At 42.1% G+C, this 16,073-nt stretch overlaps 1 protein-coding gene across 4 annotated transcripts in view; it reads left to right on the top strand.

Moving 5' to 3' along the window:
• The window catches only part of MTHFD1L (methylenetetrahydrofolate dehydrogenase (NADP+ dependent) 1 like), a 209,955-nt gene that overhangs the window by 62,234 nt on the left and 131,648 nt on the right, over positions 1-16,073 (top strand). For all 4 annotated transcript variants that reach the window (XM_087425142.1, XM_087425144.1, XM_087425145.1 and 1 more), the window contains 5 exons: positions 1,910-1,956; positions 6,094-6,201; positions 7,082-7,156; positions 8,373-8,475; positions 13,692-13,768. In XM_087425142.1, the coding sequence (XP_087281268.1) occupies positions 1,910-1,956; positions 6,094-6,201; positions 7,082-7,156; positions 8,373-8,475; positions 13,692-13,768 (410 nt within the window). The remainder of the gene's footprint in view (positions 1-1,909; positions 1,957-6,093; positions 6,202-7,081; positions 7,157-8,372; positions 8,476-13,691; positions 13,769-16,073) is intronic.

Raw genomic sequence — 16,073 nt, 5'->3', positions numbered from 1 at the left:
TTATTTTTTTATTTTTTCCCCCAAAGCCCCAGTAGATAGCTGTATGTCATAGCTGCACATCCTTCTAGTTGCTGTATGTGGGACACGGCCCCAGCATGGCCAGACAAGCGGTGCGTCGGTGCACGCCCAGGATCCGAACCTGGGCCGCCAGCAGTGGAGCGTGCGCACCCAACCGCTAAGCCACGGGGCCGGCCCGCCAAGCGATTTTGAAGCTGCAGTTTGTACTGGTGTTTTATCACCCCAGCCACGGTGAAGGGCTTTCCATCCAAACAGTTAGAGGCCCTTTGGGCTGGGCTCTAAGTCTCGTCTCATCAGAGTTGCCGTGTGGGGCTTCAGGGGCTCTGGGAACTGACTGGCTGTGGACAGAGAGATGTGATGAAATTCCTCTGTGGCCGTGGCTGGGCTGATATCTGACCCCCTCACGTTCACTCCTCTTTCTTCATTCATTTATCATGAATCATTCTTCAGCTCACTTTACAATAGCATTTATTGCTGCGATTACTGTTCCTTCTCGGCACGTTGTGGGTTTTAGCAGTGTTGTATTTATATTATTGTTAGAAATATTAATGATTCCTAACTCATTAAGTATTGATAACTCATAGAATGTCATACATTATGTAGTGGAATGAACACTAGACTTGGAGCAAGAAGGCTGAGGTTTTATTTATGGCTGCACCTCTTACCGCTGTGTGACCTTTAGTTAGTCACAACTTCTCTGAGCCACATCTGTGAAAATGTAAAAAGGCTCATAGGACTGGGCTCACCAGGTCGTTGTGAAGACCAAATGAGATGGCCTGTAAAAAGCAGGGTAAACTGTAAAGTGGTATGCACGTGGAAGGTATCGTTGTTTTAGGAAAGAGAAGACTTTTTAATTTAATAACTTTACTATTTTGAGGGTGAAACAGCATGACAAATCTTATCTACTGTTATCTAAACTAAATTGAAGTTTATTATGGGTTAGTCTGAGTTTATCAGGTGGACTTTTTTTTAACAAAGTTTTCTTTTTTTTTAAACTATTTATTTGTGTGTGTGTGTGTGTGTGTGTGTGTGTGTGTGTGAGGAAGATCAGCCCTGAGCTAACATCCGATGCCAGTCCTCCACTTTTTTTGCTGAGGAAGATTGGCCCTGGGCTAACATCCGTGTCCATCTTCCTCTACTTTATATGGGACACTGCCACAACATGGCTTGATAAGCAGTGCGACAGTGGGCGCCCGGGATCCGAACCTGCGAACCCCAGGCCACCGCAGCGGAGCGCGCGCACTTAACCACTACGCCACCTGGCCGGCCGCTTAACAAAGTTTTTGATACTTACATGCATGTGAAAATTAGCTGAAGCGTAGCCACATAGATCTAATAATAATTGATAAAATAATCTCCTATGCTGATATATGTTTTGCTGTACTGACATTTGCTGTATTATTTTTAGTCCTTTTCTTTTTCTTACTCTTTTTTTTTTTTTTTTAAGATTTTTTATTTATTTTATTTTTTCCCCCCAAAGCCCCAGTAGATAGTTGTATGTCATAGCTGCACATCCTTCTAGTTGCTGTATGTGGGACTCGGCCTCAGGATGGACGGAGAAGTGGTGCCTCAATGCGCACCCGGGATCCGAACCCGGGCCACCAGCATTGCAGCGCGCGCACTTAACCACCAAGCCACAGGGCCGGCCCTAGTCCTTTTTTAAACAGAAAAAACACAGTCCTTAAATTGCATAGTTGGACATAGGGTGAACTTTTGTCCCCTTCTGCTCTGCTTTGATTGACAGTTAATGTTTCTCACTGCCTGTTGTTATTTCATCTTGGGGGTACAAGCCTCCCTGTTGGGTTTGGGGAGCTGTGTCCCTAGGGCTCTGTCCATCCCGTGCAGCTGTACTTGGTGACTCATTTCAAATGGTGCCTGCTCTGTTGTTTAGGAGGAGCCGCGGGCGGCGGATATGCCCAGGTCATCCCCATGGAGGAGGTAAGACTGCAAAGAGACACGTGTCACGTGCCACTGTTTTTCCCTCCTGACACCTTTTTTCTGTGCTCCCATGAACACAGGCCCATAGTCCTTTATCCTCAACCCCCCAAAGTCCTAAAGACTCAGAAAACCAAAAATGTTTGCATGACTCATTTGGTCGCAAAACCTGACATTTACTCTTATGAGCTATTTATGGATTTTGTGGATGTCTCTTGGTGTGACTTTTCATATATTTTGCTGCAGAAATATTGCTTTTGATTAATGAATGTTGACCTAGATCCTGCTTGGGGTGTTTTATAAATAAGTTATATGTCCATCACTCTACCTTTCTTAAATTCCAAAGTATTCTGAATCCCAAAACTCATCTTGCCTCAGTGGTTCTGGATAAGAGGATGTGAACCTTTATCTTCATCAGTCATCTTTTATACTCCCAAGTTCAGGAAGACTTGGACTCTTCAGTTCTGTAAATTGAGACTCCAAAATCAAATAGTTCCAAAGAAAAATGGGCAAAAAGGGCCAATGGTGTAAATTCTTATTTATCCAAGAATTCTTTCTACACCCTGCACAACCACTCCATCATCTCTTGTATCTAACCAGTGACTAGGTCTTATCAGTTCTACTCTCTGCATCAGCCTCTTAGTTCAGGTCCCGAGAAAGCTCCCTAAAACTTAAGTCAGAGCAGGTTACTTTCCTGTTTAGTGTATTTCAGTAGGTACTCCATCACTCTCCATCCAGCATCTCATGGCAGGTCCTCGTGGGCTGCTGCCCCCGCCTTCTCTCCAGCCTCCCTGTCTCAGGTGCCTGTGTGCATCCCCCCTCCATCCTATCGATTCCTTGTAGATTCCTGCCCTGTTGCCTCTGGATTCCAAGCTTCTTCACGTGCCTAGAATGTTCTTCTCTTCCTTTTCTGCTCTTCTTGCCCAGCTTGTACTTCCCTAGATTCTGTTCCACCCCACAGATCCCCACATACTCTGTGTTTGCCTCCATCTGGTTTGGTCAGTGGTGGTGAGTTAGAGGCCATAGACCCCGGCACTTAGCAGAGTGCCTGGCACATGGTGGGTCCTCACTGGGAAATATGTTTTGGCTTTGCTGAAGGAAGAGGAGTGGTGTTTACCCATAGAGGCCTAGGTGTCAGGGACGCTCAAGGGAAAGCGTGGATAATCTTCAAGAATTGGAGGTGGGAGTGAAAAAGAGTAGTCCAAGGCCTTGCTGAGAGAAACAGCCCCGACCTCGCGTCTGGTGGAGCTGGAGTAACGTCCGCAAGCCTGGAAGATCCAGGGCCAGGAGGCCGGGTTGAGGATGGAGTACAAGGGGCATGCCCACTACGGCTCAGGATTTAGCTAGCAAATACAGCCATGCCTTGCTTAACAACGGGGGCACGTTCTGAGAAATACCTCATTAGGCGATTTTGTCGTTGTGTGAACATCATAGAGTGCACTTACACGGACCTGGATGGTATAGCCTGCTACACACCTAGGCGAGATGGTACTAATCTTATGGGACCACCATGGTATATGCCATCTGTCATTGACTCAAACGTCATTATATGGCACATGACTGCATTGAAAAGGCATTGGTGTCCTGCTGTCATATGGCATTAGCTGCATGGCTCAGAGTTGGGCCAACCTTAAGGCAAAAGATAGTTGGAACAACCTCATGATAGTTGAGTAGGCCAAACACAATCAGGCAATTTGTTCTTTAAATTCAAGGGCCTCTCGTGTCTTCTTCATCCGTCTATCCCCAGCTCTGAGCACAGTGCCCGACACTCAGTAGATATCTGACTGAGCACCATGAACAGACAGTGCATACTGGAAGATACTTATTTAATAAATAATCACAGAAAATGTTAGAATAAATTCCAGATGAGGACTTAAAAGTGAAAATACTAAGACTTGAAGGGTGAGAAGGAGCCAGCCTTGTGAAGAATGAGGGAGAGCATTCCAGGCAGCAGGAAAGGGCTTGGCCTATTCAGGGAACCAGGGGACACCAGCGTGGCTGGAGCCCAGTGGGCCAGCAGGGAGTGAAGGAGATAAAGTAGAGAAATTAGCCACCTCTCTCAGGCTATTGCAGTCCATGGCCAAGAGGCTAGATTTTATTTGAAGAATCATGGTTAGCCATTGAAGGCATCTTGACAGGGTACTAACATGATGCAAACTGGATTTTGGAAAATTCACTCTGGCTTCTGTGCAGAGAATAGATTGATGGAGGCTCAGAGTGGACACGAGGAGTCCAGTAAGGAGTCTACACAAGTAGCCCAGGGGAAAGATGGTGGTGGCGTGGCCCAGGATGGTGGCAATGAGGATGGAAAAAAGGATGATGATGATTTTAGACATGTTTGCAGGATTAGATGTGGGGGCGAGCAAAGGGGAGGATTCAAGGCTTATATCCAGGATACTAAATTGAGCAACTCGATAGAATTATTTGTTGAAATGGAGGACTGGGGGAGTAATGCGTGTGAGGTTTGAACTGTAGTGGTGTAGGGGGACAGTGGTCCGAAGAAGAGAGTCCTGTTTGGGGCCTCTGGACGTCCAGGTGGGTATCAAATAGCTAGAAAGGAAAACATATACCCCAATTGTAAAATGGGCACAAGATTCAAAAGAAACATCAGAAAAGAAATATTAACTAACCAATGGTTGTTGATTTTCACTAATAATCAAATTAATCTTCATTAAAACTACTATCAGTTATCATTTGACTTGTCAAATTGACAGAGTTGGATTTTTTTAAAATAGTAATAATACCAAGTTTTGGCAAAGAGATTGAAATCCACTCTTATACCCTGCTGGGAAGTGTATGTCGATAAAACTTTTCTGGAATGGAGTTAGAAATATGTGCCTTAAAACCATTCATACTCTTTGGCCCAAATAAATTCATTTTTAGTTTAACCTAAGGAAAAATCAGATGTACGGGCAAAGATTTAGTTTTAAAACCATTTATCTTCACCTAGTTTGTAGCATTAAAAAATTGGAACAATCTTAGATGTTTAATAATACTATCAAGTAAACTACATTTTGAAGACTATTTAGTGATGTAAAAATGCTAGTAATAACACTAGGTGTAAAAGCTAAGGTCTAAGCTATTATGGTGTTATAATATCGGTATTTAAAATTACAAATATATTTTATAAAATAAATAGACATGTAATTTTTCATATTTTCTAGTGAACATGTATTTTATAAGTAGTAAAATAAAATTTTAACAAGAAAATATAAATGTTCAACGTTCCAAGAGATTAGAGAAGTGCAACTTAGAACACCACTTTTTCGACTATTAAATTAACTTATATTTTTAGTTCAAAAGTTACTCTGTTTCTGAAGTAACCGATCTACTCATGTTTTGCAGGTGGCACTTCAACCCATTCAAAAAGCAATTTGGTGATCTTATCAAGATCCTGAACCCAGTGACCACACTGCTGGAAATACATTGCTTATTAGCAATTAATTTTTTTAAAAAACTACTGGCTTGTATTCTTCATAATTGTAGCCTTCTTTGCAAAAGTGAAAATGTGAAAGCAGCTTAAATATCTAGGCATAGGAGACGGAAAAATGTTGGTACATCTACTCACTTATACAGCCCCTATAAACTGTAACTATACGTAAGCAAGATGATTACATAAGAATGTAAGTTCTTTAAAAAAGAAGGTACTAAATTATAAGTATGCTGACTCTACAAATAATCTTGTGTGCACGTTAAGACTGGAAGAAAAATAACAGAATTAATAGAGTTGTGAGGGTGATGTATTTTCTGTTTCTGAGACTTTCTGTCGAATCTTATGTTGTTCTGTTGTTGCTGTTTATGTTATTCCCTGCCTTATTCTAAAGTACATTTGATACAGTATTATTTTCTAAATCATAAAACAATGCATAAAAGTCAATGAAAATAAGGAAACCAATGTTAAGTCCATCAGATTGTTTTACCCTTAACCTAAGAAAGGAAGAATTTGCAATAGAGAGTCTTCTCAAGTGTTCTTTATGGTCGAGTGGAAGACCCTGACATTGATTTTCTAATTTAGGCTGTTTTGTGGACCTAGCTCATTTTAAGGATATATAATTAGCATATTTTATTTATTCAGAAATTCCTTGAATACTGCCATGGTTGTTTGAAACAAGTAGATAGATGTTTTCATGTTGTTTATAGTTCAACCTCCACTTGACTGGGGACATCCATGCCATCACTGCTGCCAATAACTTGCTGGCCGCTGCCATCGACACAAGGATTTTCCACGAAAACACTCAAACAGATAAGGTGAGAAAGGCTTCTTGTGGCCATTTTGGACATCTTATCGTGGGATTCCTGGATTCTTAAGGAGTTCATGGAAAAAATTCTGGGGTCTGTAAACTTTCTGAAAAGTTTATTCAAAATGTTGTGAATTTTATATATGTCCTTATTTCTTGAGGAGAAGATCCATACTTTGTTCAGATTCTCCAGTGAGTTTATGACCACTGCCAAGTTGTTGGGTGAATTGTGTCAGTTGTACTTTTCAAGCCAAATAATCTTTGAGAGATGAGTCTTTAGTTTTGAAGGTGGTTGGTAGACCAGTTCTCTTCATTCTGCCCATAGGTCCAATCTCTGGTCTATACTAAGGGGATTGGAGAGAGATCTTTTTTAGACTCTAACATTACATGCAGCTCTCCTAGATGTGCTGTTCAAGAGGACAGACCCACTTGTTGAGCTTCAGATGCAAGCAGTCTGAGATGTAAATCACCCACCTGAAGGGGACACGGTGCCAGGTGCTAATTCCTAATAGATATGGGACACGGATAAAAGTGAGACTTTCTGGCACATTTTACAAGGGTCCTGACTACCTCCAATTAAAGTAACTCCACGGAGGTTTTTGAAGCCAAATACAGATTAATACTAATTTGATAGTTATAAGGCTGTAGATCAAGAAATATATATTTACATAAACTCTTTGCAATGTGCATTATTTCAGTTCTAGTCAGATTTATTAAAATGACAGAACTTAAGTCTGCATTGTTCATATTAGCCAAGAATTTTAATAGGATCTGTAATCTAAACAGTTTGGTTATAAATGTAATGAACTTTGTCATAGCCTATGAATTGTCCAAGTTCATGGTTGGCCCTTAAGCTCGTGTGGGGTTTTATTTTTGTTTTGTGTTTTTAGGCTCTGTATAATCGACTGGTTCCTTCAGTGAATGGTGTCCGAGAATTTTCAAAAATTCAGCTTGCTCGGCTGAAAGTAAGTTTCCAGTTAGTGATTCTTTAAAAAGAACATATCCCAGAAAAATCATCAAAGCCGGAGATTTTGAACTTGATTTGATTTTGGTTTTGGATACTCTTTTGGGTGTTAAAGTCTAAAAAGACAAAACAATACAGCCAAGAGAGCACAGAACTAGAAGCCTAAGACCAGATCCTGCGCCAAAGAGCCGGGAGGGCAAGTTAGTTCACCTTTTTAGCTCTCTGTTTCTTCCTGTGTAGAATGAGAGGACTGCTTTTCTGATCTAGAGTACCCCAGTCAACTAACAAATCAGAATTTCCAAGAGTTCTTGTCTTTCATGAAATTTCTTAAATTTCTAGGAAATAACATATAGCCTTTGAAAATTCATCTACCTCAGTTTTTGCGGCAGCAAGATACTAAGATTGTACTTGTGGAAGTGGTCTTAATTCTTGTCCATATTATCATTTTCCAGTGCTGTTTGCTCCTTATCCTACTAATCGCCTTGATTTCCCCTGGCTCTTTTTCAGAGACTAAAAAACAACTCTACTGGTATAATTTACAAGCCACTGGTTGGTAGTAATTGGTTTTAAAAATTCACCCCCTTGCCTCTTACTGAACCAAGTTTAGTTTGTGGAGAATAATGCACAATATGCTATCCTCAGCAGCTGCAACATGTATAGTTTCTGTTTCCCAGATTCTTTTCTTATACTTCTTTACTAAAAACCACTTTTTTAGAACGTTTCCTTTACAGAGATAGATGCGTTACAAGTTTTAATTTTTCCTCAGTGAATTAGAAATAACTTGTTTTGAAAACATAGACATAAACTTTATTTGAATTATTGGTATTTGTATTTGGAGAGCAGAACTAATGAACTGGAGCATCGTTTATGTGGACAGCAGTGTCCCTTCTGAGCACAGCACACGGAGACCCTGTGGAGCAGCCCCAGGGCCTCAGGCCGAGACAGACAGCAAGCAGTGTTCTTTGTGTGCTGTCAACCGCACTGCATTTTCAGAGCTGTCATTTTAAGGGTAGCTTACAAATATCAGTGTCTTCCATTTAGGAGATATTTGGACTTAGGCATTTATGAATTGGCCTAACCTACAATTTACTCAAAGTTCGGTTTTTAAAAGGCTTTACTTTAGTCACAGAGAAAATAAGGGTAGAGAGACCCTTTTAGTTCCAGTTTGCTTTCTGTTCCTTCTAAAACCTATCACGTTTTTTCTTCCAAATCCTTAGAAATTGGGAATAAATAAGACGGATCCAAGTGCACTGACAGAAGAGGAAATGAGGAGATTCTCCCGTCTCGACATCGACCCCTCCACCATCACGTGGCAGAGAGGTAGGTGCTGATGGCTGCATCAGGAGGATGACACATGTTCCAGCTGAAGCTCTCAAATCAGTTGCACAGATGCATCATTTTATTTCTTCCCAGCTTGTATGTCATGATCCCTCCCTTTATTTCAGTCACTGTTATTTTACCTCCTCTCTCTCATCCTTGCCTCCTGAATAGGAGAAAAGGCTGCGCCCTTCTTAAACCAACGTCTCTGTCTGGGCTTGGTCCCATCCACTCCCACTTCTTCCCGATTTCCAAGGAAAATTACTTGTCTCCTCTGTCTCTTTCTTCTCTGGCCTCTTGTATTAAAAAAAAAAAAAAATTGAGTGTCTATGTCTCCCCTTATTTATCCCGCTGCCCTCCCTACCCAGCATCCTAATTTCTTCCCTTCACTTCCTTACCACTAACTCTAAGCAGCTCTGGAATGTGTATTTTCTGTGCTGAATTTTTTCTCTGAGTCTGGGACGTGCTTCCCGCCACTACTAGAATATCCTCTAACTCTTCAAATGCAGCGTAGAGAGACTTCCTGTGATCTCCATCCTGGCCTCTCCGCTCCCCTCTTAGCTGTGTCACCCTCCCTTCCCCCACACTGCCCTCTGCAGTGGTGGGACCGTGGGAGACGCATTAAACGTGGAGTCTAGAGCCTTGAGTGGGTGTCTCTACCCTGCCACTAACTTACTGCGTGGCCCTGAGCGAGTCACGTGCATGTTCTGGGCCTGGGTCTCTTGGAGATGCAAGTGGAGATGCTAACATATACTTAAAGGGACGTGGTAATAGCACTTGAACTTGATGCAACCTAAGGTGCCACAGAAGGGTTAGGTGGTGCGTATTCCTGACCCTCTCTATGTCATTCTCAGGCCTCCCCACCACATGGCCCATTTCTGCCAACTTCCAGAACATTTTTATCAGATGCCTGACTTATTGCGGTTACCTTTTAATAGATTTTGTTGCTTCCGTTTCCATCTCTCAGTTCAGTAGGCTCGTGTTATAGAGATGTCGTCCTGTCCCTTCCTTGCTCAGAAGCCTCCACCCCGTGTGGGAAAATCGCCATCACGTAGCTGGGTGTTCAGGACCACCGTGTGGCTCCATGTACCTTTGCTCCCTGTCTGCTTTCCAGTCAGACAGACCTGCCTTTGTCCGTTTGCCCACCCTTGTCCAGCCGTCCCCACCCCATCTCCCTGTCTTGGCCCTCCCAGACACAGCTCAGTCCACCCCTTCATGAAGCTCGCTTCCTGGGAATCCATAGAACCGGTTCATGAAGAAATCAGCAAGGTGGAGAGACCAAGACCAGAGGCCCAATCTTGGCTCTACCATTTATGGGCTGTGCAGCTTTGGACAAACAACTTACTCAGGTCCCTCATCTTTAGGATGGAGTAATAATAGCAGCCTCCCCCTTGCGCGGCCCTACTGAAACATGAGAGTACTTTCCAGACTGAAAAGCACTCCCCAAATAGTCATAGGCGCCATTGTGGTAATAGTTGTGTGATATGGTTGTTCTGTGTGTGTTTGTCTCCCAAACTCCTAAAGGAAAGTAAAATCTCTTTGGAATCTTTTAAAGATTTTTTTTTAATTATAAAAGTAATAACATTATAAAGATTTTGGAAATGTCTAGAAGAATACTATACTTACTATACTAATAAAACTACTATTCATAGTTTTTGTGTATATCTGTGTTTTCTGTCTAATTACAATTATAATTATACCCTACTAGTTTCATTTGTATCATAATATACATGTTCCATTTGGTTAGCTCTTTGTTGTGATAGTAATTTTAGATGGCTCTAGAATATTCCTTCGTGGATGAACCACAACTTACTTAAGGCACTGCTATTATTGAACAGACCAACATGATTTTTAATAACTGACATGAATATTTTCAGCATTTTATTGGGAAGCCTACTTTTTTTTGTAACTGGGAGGATTAATTATTATAATACCATTATATCCAAAATGCGTAGTCAACTTTTTCAAGGCATTTGCAAGTTGGTGTTACTCTTTAAAGCTTTTTCGGAGATTTACTTATGAAAGAAAAATCATGCAGGTTTTGAACCTGGTGTATGGATATGCTAAAAGAGAAATTTTAGCACAAGTGGGCCTTCTTCCACATCTGCATTGTGGTTCCAGGCAAGGCAGCCATCAGAAATTGGGCAGTGGCTCACACAGTGGGTCTTGGAAAAGAACGGCTACATGATCCCTTATACTTGGGGCTGGCGTGCAGAAGGAGACTGACGTGTACTGCGATAGCAAACCAATTTTAATGGAAGTGACATCTTTAAAAAATTATTCCAGATAAATACTAGAATCACATTATTGTTTAGGGCATGAAAGTGAAGAAAATGTTATTGCTCTAGACAAGCTGCCTGGGTCAGAGGAGTTTGGGATGACATTTGATAAGTAGTTTGGCTCTTATGCCCATGAATTAATATAAGAAATAAAACTCTTGATCAAATGAATTGAGGTCATTTAATAGTAGAGTTTTTTTTTAAGGCAATATGGGCTTAGAGCTAGAAATAGTGTAACCTTTATGATGAGATTAGATGCTTATATGATTTGATAACCAGAGAGGGGACACTGAAGGACCATGTGGGGCTGGAAACCTCCTCTCAGACCGTATGGATGTCACATATTAATAGTCATTCCTCTCCTCTCAGCGTGTGAGAAATCTAACTGATGGTTGTTTCATTCTATGCCTTATCTCAGAAGCTTAAAGGCCTTGTGAGTGCCTGGTAAGGGGGTGGAACTGGGAGGCTGTAGACTGTTCCAGAAACACTTAACATAGGCAGAAGAAACAGTAGACTTCCATCCTTTTTGTTGTTCCTGGAGGAGCCCGCAGCCCTCCCTCCCTGAGCATCAGAACCCCCCCGGGGGCTCACAGGCTGTTAGACCGAGGACCGACAAGCCTCAGTCACCCCCAGTGGACTGACATTAGGTTACTGGTTCCCAACACGACAGCCTTTTGGGGAACGGGTACAGTTCTCCCGCTGACCTGCTCCTGGTGTAGTACCTTGTGCTACCCAGATGCTGAGCTGGTGGTGCCTATGTAATTAGCCATTAGGCACGCTCTGCGTGTTCCTCGAGACATAATCAGCCCTGTATTACTCAAGGGACCGTCTAGAGCAATGAATGAAAAGTCAGATCTCCCCCCCTGCACACTTGCTGTGCTCTCCATACCTCCCCTTGGCCGGTGAACGCCTTTGATCAGAGACTGATGTCTTGTTCGTCTTTGAATCCCTGTACAGCTCACATGGGACCTGCCACAAGCTGGGCCCTCAGTAAATATTCCTGAAATGTATAAATATGTTTCTCATTCCACCTTTAGCTCCATCACTGAGAGGCCAGGCATTATGTATCACTAACTTAGGGTAACTTCCTGGGATCTCTCTCTCTCGTGTGTCAGCATTCAGTCTTCACGTGTCTTCTCTTTCATGTTGCTGATACTTCGCACGTCGCATGTCTCTTTCCCTGTACATCAGAAGCACAGGGGGGGTGAGACGCCTGCTCTGCCACGGCCAGGGTAAACGCACAGCTGGGCTTTTGCTGCTGCTGATTATAGTTGATTTTGCCAACTTTTTTTTTTTTTTTTTGGCTTGTTTGTGTTCTCTTTGCTAAATAAAAAACAGCTGAATTTCCAATAAAACGATCACAGCAATCTTGTGCCAAGATTGTGTGTACTCCACGTGAGCATAGGAAACGTTTTTGCTTTATATGACTGTACCATAGGTCTTGGAGAATAAGTACTAGCTAGTGATAACATTGAGAATATTCCTTTCTCTGTATGTACTCTGCTTCTATCTTAAGATCATAAAGAAGGTTTGATGAGTGTTGTCTGAGTGTCTGTGTGAGTGTGTTAGTGTGTCTGAGTGTGTGTGAGAGGGTGTATTCTATATAGAGGAAAAGACTGGCAGCTGCTGAGTGAGGGCACAACAGAGGTCGACAGGGTGGCAAGTCTGCTGGTATTTTGTGTGTGAAAGGAAAGGTTAACATTTTTCATCCTACAGATGCTTTTAGTCCCCAAATACATAATTCTTGTCACCATTTTTGTCAGTGCCCTATTCTATGTTTAATAGATTGGATCTAAGTTGTCAGTGTGGACAGCTTGTTATTTGAAGCCACATAAATTATCAATGAACTCTCTGTCTTTCTGCCTTTGTTTCCTGGTGTTGTAAATTTGGTTTTCACTAAACCAAATCCAGTTTTCACAAACAAAATGCAAATCAGTGCAATTCAAACAAGCCAATGGAAAAAAATAAAGATAATTGGTGCCTGTTGGAAACATGATTGACTTCTTCCCCCCCAATACTACTTTATTTATTTTGTTTTCTTTATTGTGGTGGAATGTATATAACATGTCATTTTAACCATTTGTATGCGTGTAATCCATGGCATTAAATATATTCACAAGGCTTACAGAGGTTATACCATCACCACAGTCTACACCCCAAACCTTTTCATCATCCCCAATAAAAACTTTGTACTCGTTAAACAATAACTTCCCATCTCCCCTCAGCCCCTAGTAATCTCTGTTCTACTTTCTGTCTCTATGAATTTGCCCATTCTAGGTACCTCATACATAGTATTTGTCCTTCTGTATCTGGCTTATTTTACTATGCGTAATATTTTCAACATCTATCCATGTTGTAGCATGTATCAAAAGTTCATTCCTTTTCTTGGCTGTATAATATTCCATTGTATGGATATACCACATTTTGTTTATCCATTCTTCTGTTCATGGACTCTTGGTTGTTTCCACCTTTTGGCTCTTGTGAACAATGCTTCTACAAACATGGTGTACATGTATCTGTTTGAGTCCCTGCTTTCAGTTCTATTGGATGTATACTTGGCCGTGGAATTGCTGGGTCATATGATTGTTCAATGTTTAACCTTTTGAGAAACTCAGTTGGCTTCTTCTTGTGACTCAGGTCTCAGTGTAAAAAGTTACCACTTCAGAAGTGCCTTTCCTTACTGCCTAGTCAAAAATGGCATCCCACCCCACCACCGCCCTGACACACTCTCTCATATCACTTGCTTTATTTTCTTCAGGCTCTTAGCACTGGCTGATATTTTCTTGTTTCTTTGATCTCTCTCTGTGTCTATCCACTGGAATGTCAGCTCCATGGAAGCCAGACCTTGTCTCTTGCTCTCCACTGCTTCCCTGGCACAGACACGCACTGGGCGGCCAGTCCATGTTCATTGATTGAATAATCTGTTCTCTTCTCTTTCAGTATTGGATACAAATGACCGATTTCTACGAAAAATAACGATTGGGCAGGCAAACACAGAGAAGGGATGTTCCCGGCAGGTAGGTGGCATTTTCTTTACAGGAGTGGCTCTGTTCTTATAATCCTGGGTCTATACCGGCCCAGGAGCTGGTTCTCTCTTCTCATTCTTCCACCTGCAGTGGCCAGTGGGTCTCCCACCATTTCGAGGTGTTTCCGTCCCTCAGCAGGACTGAGAGAGGAGGAGAAGGCAGAAAGCCTCTCATATTGTCTTACGATCCTTTTCTTCTGTTGTCTTAGTTCTGTTCCTGGGAAGAACAGCATGTCCCTTGAATATAAATTTTTACATATTTTATTGCAAACCTACCAAGTTAATACTACATCTTCATAACAGCTGAAAAATGAAAATCTCAGACACATTATTCAAATTTCACAAGCAAAAGAACAAACACCTAGTTATTTGGCTTAATAGCCTGAGGAGTTTTTAAGGATAATGTCTTATTACCCAAATGCAGAAAACATGGAAGATAAATTATGATGTTCGCCTTCATTTTAAAAGGTCTCCGAGGTAGGGCAGTGGCGCTTAGGGAATATAAATTCATTCCATGATTTTTCTGCCAGGCACAGCAAGCCTCTAAATTATTTTTTTTTTAGAGTAAACTCAAGATTTTAAGACACTTTTAGATTTATGGCCTTTACATTGTTAAATTTTTGTTAGTGAAAAAAGAATCACTTTCACTATAATATTTAGTCCTTGTACCAGATAGACTCGTGGACCTTTTGAAATATTTTGAATTAAAAGTGAGTATGTTTCACCAGACATTTCCTGGAAAAAAAAAAAGTTTTAGAAAGGCTGTTTAATTCCTAAAATGCTATCCTCAATGAAAACAGAATTCACAGCAACCTCAGAAGTCTTCTATAATACTCAAGACGTTCCATTTAAAATAATTTCCTAAAAGGTCTCCAAATATGGCAAGATTGGAATTCTGATCCTATATCTAGAATGCTCAGGTTACGTTTCAAAATATCTTGGCTTGGTCTTACAGATCTAGAACATAATAATTAAAGGTTTCTTCAAGCTAGATGTCTATTTGGCCTCACCAATTAAACAAACTCCTAAATAAAAAAAAAAAAGTGAGTATGAGGCTTGAATCAAGAGGACAAGCTAAGCCCATCCCCCTTCCCTCTTCCTCCAAATCCTGGAATTTGTGCATATAAACAGATTTCAAATAGTCAATATCCGTGCTAGAAAACCAAAATCATCGCCATATAATTTTGAGAAGCTTCTGAAAGATAGGAAGATGGAATTGGATAGTTGGAGAAAAGCACAGCCCAGAATATAGTGGGAGTGTCTTCAGGGTCTCTAGATTCAGGGTAATAGGTATCCTATTTCTCAGAAACAGGCGAGGGTTGGCACACCCTTCAGGGTGAGTGACTGGGGACGGCTCCCAGGAAGCAGGTAGACGGGCACCTTCTCACGACGCCTGTGCTGAGCTGGCAGCTCGGGACCTGAGTGTGGTCCTGAGATCAGTGCCTGGCGTGCACTGCCCAGCCCGGGGACGCCCCTCACATCGCAGTCACAGATTTGCTTGTGTACCCTGCCTCCTGTCTGGCGGTGAGAAGCGTCTTGTTCAAAGAAAAGCAGGATGTTGTGGCGCTTTTCTAAGGAAGGGGCAGCCTTTTCTCGTTTGCACAGAGAGCCCCCTAAGGACTACAGTGGCCCTGTGAGTGACCACAGGACTGGAGGCCAAGCAGCAGCATGTCCTGTGCCCTACCCTCCCTAATCTCTGGAGACAGGCCCAGGTCGTCAGAAATCGGGTCCATGGATGGGTAGAAAGGAGCATCAAAGCCAGGAATCACCAGCATTAAAAGAAAACCCGCAGGAGGCTGGCCCTGGGGCTTAGTGGTTAAGTGCGTGCACTCCACTACTGGTGACCTGGGTTTGGATCCCGGGCGTGCACGGACACACCGCTTCTCCGGCCATGCTGAGGCCGCGTCCCACATACAGCAACTAGAAGGATGTGCAGCTATGACATACAACTATCCTGGGGCTTTGGGGACAAAAAGGGGAAAAAAAAAAAAAAGAAAAGAAAACCCGCATCATGAAGCGTGACACCCACCAACCCAGCAGGAGGCTCATGCGCCCAAGGAAAACGAGATGGCAAATCAGATGGAAGGAGTACCATTTAAAAAGAATACCGTCAGTATCCTCAGGGTTAAGAGGGCCATCATACAAGGAGTGCGAATTGGCTGTTGTGAAACAAATAGCTTAAAATCTTGGAAATAAAACAATGATGTCAAAATAAAAATCCAGTCAGTGGACTGAATAAGTGAATTAGAGAGGGAAGTCCAGTCCTAGGATTCTCTCAGCACATACCACCAAAAGGA

Source organism: Ceratotherium simum, chromosome 38, assembly GCF_057802395.1.
Source record: "Ceratotherium simum simum isolate JZ-2026a chromosome 38, ASM5780239v1, whole genome shotgun sequence".
In the NCBI taxonomy this organism is placed as follows: Eukaryota; Metazoa; Chordata; class Mammalia; order Perissodactyla; family Rhinocerotidae; genus Ceratotherium; species Ceratotherium simum.
This window is presented reverse-complemented; position numbering and strand designations above follow the sequence as displayed.